The sequence below is a fragment of the Nothobranchius furzeri genome, chromosome 1 (genome assembly GCF_043380555.1).
Source record: "Nothobranchius furzeri strain GRZ-AD chromosome 1, NfurGRZ-RIMD1, whole genome shotgun sequence".
Classification (NCBI taxonomy): Eukaryota; Metazoa; Chordata; class Actinopteri; order Cyprinodontiformes; family Nothobranchiidae; genus Nothobranchius; species Nothobranchius furzeri.
This window is the reverse complement of record NC_091741.1, coordinates 29,248,831-29,254,830: the sequence shown is the minus strand read 5'-3', so window position 1 is coordinate 29,254,830 and position 6,000 is coordinate 29,248,831. Positions and strand designations below refer to the sequence as shown.

Here is a 6,000-nt window from a genome sequence, read left to right as displayed (position 1 = left end):
AACCAGTACAGATTGTTTTAATTTCCTTTTAGGTTTTCAACACTGTCAAAGCTTAATGGAGGTCTGAATAAAAATAAGCACAACCTCTAAATGACAGAAAAGTATCCAGTGTTTCAAAAGCAGAAAAATAGCAGGTCCACACACTCAAAAGATCAGATTACACTTATGATGCCTTTTGAAAGTACTAGCCATATTGTTGGAGGTGCTAACCCCCCCCCCCCCCCCCCCAAAAAAAAGAAAGAAAAGTATTTGTTCAAGAAAGGAGTGAAAAAATACTCTGATGAGGATTATTTCATGTCCTGCACGACAATAATTTAATTCTGCTGAATTAAATCTATTTATAAATCGCCAAATCACAAGAGTCGTCTCAAGGCACTTCACAAAAGAGCATTGCAACTTACTTATCAGTACATTAACCCTCCCACTGTCCTAATGGGTGACCCAGCGAGGAAAGTTGACCATTGAGCAGGGTTGATGGTTTATCCCTCGGGTCCATGTGGCAGGGGTGAGGAGTGAGCACCACCTCCCCCCTGACCTCAAGGGATGAACCATCAACCCTGCTCAATGGCCAACTGTTCTCGTGGGGTCACCCATAAAGACCGTGGAAGGGTAATGTTCAGATCATTAGTTAAAGTTTCCTACGTAAGGAAACCCAGCAGATTACATCAAGCCACCGACTAGTGTCAGAGACTTTACAGCAATCCTCAGACTAAGCAAGCATGCGGTGATAGTGGAGAGGAAAACTCCCTTTTAACAGGAAGAAACCTCCAACAGAAGGTGGATCAGTGTGAGCAGCCGTCTGTCGTGACTCACTGGGAGCTTGACGAGACGAAGCAGACACACTAAAAAAGAATTAAAAAATGCACTAGTTGTAGTACTTTCTACATTAAAGGGATACTAGGCAGTTTTTGGCTTGTTTTTAGCACCCCCTAGTGTCCATTAGTGAAAGCAAAATCTAAACTTATCTCCTCGATATGCGTTCATCTTTTTAACACCTTAATCTAACAGCTGAAACATCTCCCAAGCCTTCATTAGTGTCTACAAGAGCGGTTCATCACTAAATCAAACAAATCAGCTGTGCTTGTGATCAAAAACATGCAGAAAACGTGTTGGAAGCAGGCTGCAGCGCCAGGCATGTCAGCTCCACTTTATTAAGTCCCACGGGGACTGGACCGGCACTCTGAAGTTGCAAGTGTGTAATCTGGCCACAGAGGGCAGTGGGGGGTCAATACCTTTTAATGTGTCATTTTAGCACATACTGGCTCAAGAAAATTATTTTAAAATATGAAAATGTTGCATAGTACGCCTTCAAAGAAAGTAAAAAGAGGGAGAATAAAATGCCAGTCCGTGGTATGTGTGACATTTTGAAAAATTCATTTCACTTTCAGGTCAAAGTTGACATTTTTTTTAACATATTCTCAAAATCGTTGCAAAACAGTCTAAACTATAAGCTGAAGGGTAGATACGTAGTATGATTACATTGCAGTGGTTTGTTAAATTTCACATCTATTGAATGCGATCAGTGAGTTCGCACCTCCAACAACATGGCGTTGTCATGGCAACTGATCAAGTCCCATTTACAATTAAAAACCTCCAATTTAGGAACCATTTAAAGCTTTTTTTTTTTCTCCAGTTATGCCATTTGTTATTTTTAATGGACTATCCAGAGGAGAGGAGTAGTTGAAAGGGAGATTAAAGGAACAGTGCATCTTTATTAGGAGATTCCCATTATTTTAAAGGTCCAACGCTGGCGAGAAATCTCTCAGTCATGAAAGGGGAATGGCAGCAGTCTTCCAGCTTGTTCTTTCAGGGCAATAAGTCAGAAAAGACAGAGTGGGATCACTTTAAAAAGAGGTCTGGTGTGATTTACACATGTATTTACATGTTCTTCAATAAACTAAAGGTCTGGGGCTCCAGTGTTTTACTGCTGTACAGACAAAAGTGGTCAAATGAGCACGGTGGACACAGACCGGTGTTTTACCGAGTGTGCTTTCACAGGTTTTTAGAACATCTGCTGATTTTGAATAAATAAAATCAAGTTCTAGTAAGAGACCGATGAAGGGAAATGTTACGTTTTTCGTTCGTGGTTCTTTTGACGGGCTACAGAAATTTAAAATTAGGATCAAGGAGTCCAAAAAAATGTTCATTGCTCTGCACAGCACGGAGTTTGGGTTTGGGAAGTACACGGGTCAGTGGTGCCAAAGCTGGAACAGAGCGAACGTCGTAGGCAGAACTGGAGCCAAGCAGCCTGTCCACAGCGGAGCTGCAGGTGAGGCTACACCTCCCACCCCGGCCGTGGCCAGCCGAGGGGTCAGAAGCTGCTCCTGGAAGGTGAAGTCCTCCATTGCCAGGTTGTCAGAAAGATCTGAGAGGGAGACGGCGGAGATGGGTGGAAGTTAAGGTGGGGGATGACAAATGTGAGAGAAGCAGGGAAAAGGAGGAAGGCGATTAAAATAAACACAGAAAAAAGCAGAAAAACACATGTCTGTGGTGCTGTTGTATGATGTCTTAAACAGCTGTAAAAACAACGTTACATCGGGAGAAACCAGAGCGTCTCATATAACCAGATGTGGCATGTTTTTTGTTGTAGACACATGCTGAACCACACACACATATTTTCTACTCAGTGTGAGTGTTGAGATGTGGATTTACACGGTCATTTACTGAAAACAGAAAATAAAAATAAAAAACACAGAGGCTGCATGAAGTCATGTCTCAGAATATGGTACCAACAGAATCACTGACTGATGTGTGCCATCTGCTGAAACATGACAAACAGAGATTTTCTGTTGGTAAATCACATAACTTTGAATTAAAGTTACAACATTTGTGTCAGGGTACTCTTAACTAGGCTCTAACTTCTGACTTTTCTTTAGAGGCTGAAATAATTAAGAAAAAACCTCAAGGCTATAAAATGTGTCCAGCTTTATTGGTCTATCTGTGAGGATAGCAATCAGACAAACTAGAGCCAATCTAGCTTAAAGGGGACCCATTTCACCTATTTATAACCACTTATTACTGTTCTGTGGTTAAACAAAGTTCTTTGCACAAAATCCCTCTCACATAAAGCTATTTCTGTTTAATTTTTTGATAGTTTCAGTACCTTCCAGAATGAGTCATTTCAGGTTTGTGTCACTTTAAGAAAACAAGCTGTTGCTGGCCACGCCTACTCATCTCCTGATTGGCTGCTAAGAGGTGAAGAGCTTGGATATCCAGGAGGAGTTTAGATTAGAGCTGGAGTGTTTTTCAATGTCAAGGCGCCAAGGGAGGATACTGTCCTTTCTTGGTCAAAAAAACGGGTACATGGAACAGACTTACCTCACATGACTGCGGCTGTGGCTGACCGGAGGCCGCCTTTTAATTACGCGCACGGTTTACGTCCCACCCATAACATTTCAATATAAATACATAATAGGTCTTTTACTGTTTCCGAGGCGAGGTTGCTTGACATTGCTTGTTTTCACAAAACAATGCTGTCAATTTGCCGCAACGCCGTGGCAGCATCAGAGAGCCTTAGGTCATTTATAAGTGTTCCTCCAGTGTCAGCAGGTGGGGGGTGGGGTGGGGGGGTGGGGGTGGGGGGGTCATATGCTAATTTACATCATTTTTTTAGAAGCACCTGATCCCTGAAACCAAACTCTACCAGAACACGGATGGATGTTTCCATTCATGTTTGGAATGATTACAGAGGCAGTCGAGAGCCATGTGGTGATAAAAAAGGACACAAACGCAGTTTGAACGTTCTGTTGCTAATTGTCTTCACCCAGAGGGAGACTTGGGCTACACTCACACTGCAGTCCTTAATGCTCCGTTTGGATTGTTTGCACAGAAATCACTGGGATGAAAATCTAATTAAACACAACATTATGGTTCAGGTTGACGTCTCTTTGAAAACCGTTTAATATGTCTGATTCAGATCCTCTCATTAGGCGAAAAACCAGAATTGGTTATTTAGCTCAGAGATGCTGAACTTCGGTATTTAGCCTAGCATGTGCGGCAGTCAAGCTAGCGCTCTGCATCTTGATATTACACCAACACTGATGCTAGTAGCATGCTAATACATGCTTACAGGTAAAATAAATCAACCTTTCTGGAAAAATATGTTTTTGTCATTGGTCTTTAGCTATATGGAGACTGTTATTTAGTTAGCTTTAGCTTTAGTGGGTGCGTTTCACTTTTACCAATAAAAGTGACAATAACTAAGCTCTTCGCCAAAGTTGATTCGTTTTAATATATTTTAAAGGTAACTATGAACGAAATGTACGCAAGGCTTTAACTATTTGAAAACAAAGTATTTATACATTTAAAATGAAGAATCGATGGAGTGATGCATACAGACGCACGGCACATGTCAGCACCAAGCCCCCACAATGCGGCTCAAAAATTGAGGCCAAACAGGAAATACCAAAAATTGCAGTTCCACCCTCATCCACTAGGGGCTGGTGTCAGAAACGAGCAAATCCTCATTGACCCCATGTTAAAAATACCAATTTCACAGCAGAAATAAACATGTTTACAGCCTGGTACCAAAACATGTTTTTGGTTTAAATGATCTAGTTTACACTCATGACAACTCTGAGGGGGGTGAATGTTTTTCTCACTCTTCTGTTTAAGTGTATTAAAAGCCTAAAATTCTGTATAATTAATGAGCATCAGACCCACGTGACCACAGAGCTAGCTCCGTGGAAAGGCCTCAGTAGAGCCTCGGTATGGCCTGGAAACTGTTCCGGGATTTTGAGTCTCTGTGTTTGTGTATTCTTGTTTGGATATTTTTTGTGCAATTGTTGGACAAAATGACTTGCTGTGGCATTAATTGCACTAAAAGAGCATCCAAGGAGTCTCCACTTCATTTATTTCGGTAAGTAAAATTATATTTATGTATTTTAGGTCACTGCTGAGCTGAGCTTAGATTTTAACATGTACTGTTTAACCATGAAATTTAAATGTAATAGGGTAAAACCCAGTGCATTTAACACAATGCTGCACTTTAGAAAATGGGTTGAAATATAACATGTTGGTGGAGCTGGGTTCCCACTATCGGCTTGTGGAGCTCTTCTCCCCTCCCCGCAGCTCGGCGCATCTCTGTCTGATCGCGGCTTCTGTCTGCTGCGCGGGCTGCCGGTGTTGTGCCAAAGTAGATACCCCCGTCAAAAATTGTTTCCCCCATTCATGGGAGCGATACTATAATACTGTATAACCAGACGTGATCATGGAAACACGTCGCTCTCCGGTGAATTTACACTCGGTTTACACTTTGTTTTTGTTGGCGTTGCTATCACGAAATAGTTTATTTGCAAAATCAATCACAGTATAACCAATAACTACAGTAACGTTGCAGAGGGTTTCTTCACAGCAAAAATTAAGGAGGGATACAGATTTTATCAGGCTGTGTGGCCTCGGCTGCCAAAATGTGTGCCCCCCCCCCCCCCCCCCCCCCAATCAATAATGCACATTGGCGTTGCTATCACGAAATAGTTTATTTGCAAAATAAGTCACAGTATAACTAATAACTACAGAAACTTTGGAGAACATTTTCTTTTTTTAGACTTCTTAATTTAACGTTTAATGTTCTCCAAAGTTTCTGTAGTTATTAGTTATACTGTGACTTATTTTGCAAATAAACTATTTCGTGATAGCAACGCCAACAAAAACAAAGTGTAAACCGAGGGGAAACAATTTTTGACGAGGGTAACTACTTTGGCACAACACCGGCTTGTGGTTCTCCCCTCCCCGCAGCTCGGCGCAGCTCGGCGCATCTCTGTCTGATTGCGGCTTCTGTCTGCTGCGCGGGCTGACGGCTTTCAGCAGCTTTCGGGAGACCTCTGTGTTCCACCCGGTTTTACCCAGCGGTCAGCCCGGCGTATCTCTGACTCAGAAGCTCTGGTGTGGTGCACAGTTAACTCCAGTTGTAGCTAGGTTGCTACCTCCGTTAGCTTAGCTCCCACCTCCGCGTTAGCTTTGGGTTAGCTTCAGGTTAGCTTGTAGCTAGTTCGACCGGGT

The 6,000-nt window shown here is 42.3% G+C and overlaps 1 protein-coding gene across 3 annotated transcripts in view; it reads right to left on the bottom strand.

Annotated features, from left to right (window-relative positions):
* The window catches only part of gpc3 (glypican 3), a 262,295-nt gene that overhangs the window by 4,718 nt on the left and 251,577 nt on the right, over positions 1-6,000 (bottom strand). The window contains exon 8 of one of the 3 annotated variants that reach the window (XM_015950414.3): positions 1-2,365. This exon is cut by the window's left edge and continues 360 nt beyond it. The exons of 1 other annotated variant lie outside the window; for it this stretch is intronic. In XM_015950414.3, the coding sequence (XP_015805900.3) occupies positions 2,190-2,365 (176 nt within the window). In that variant the 3' untranslated portion in view covers positions 1-2,189. The remainder of the gene's footprint in view (positions 2,366-6,000) is intronic. One more of the 3 variants, XM_054738126.2, reaches the window with a different exon arrangement.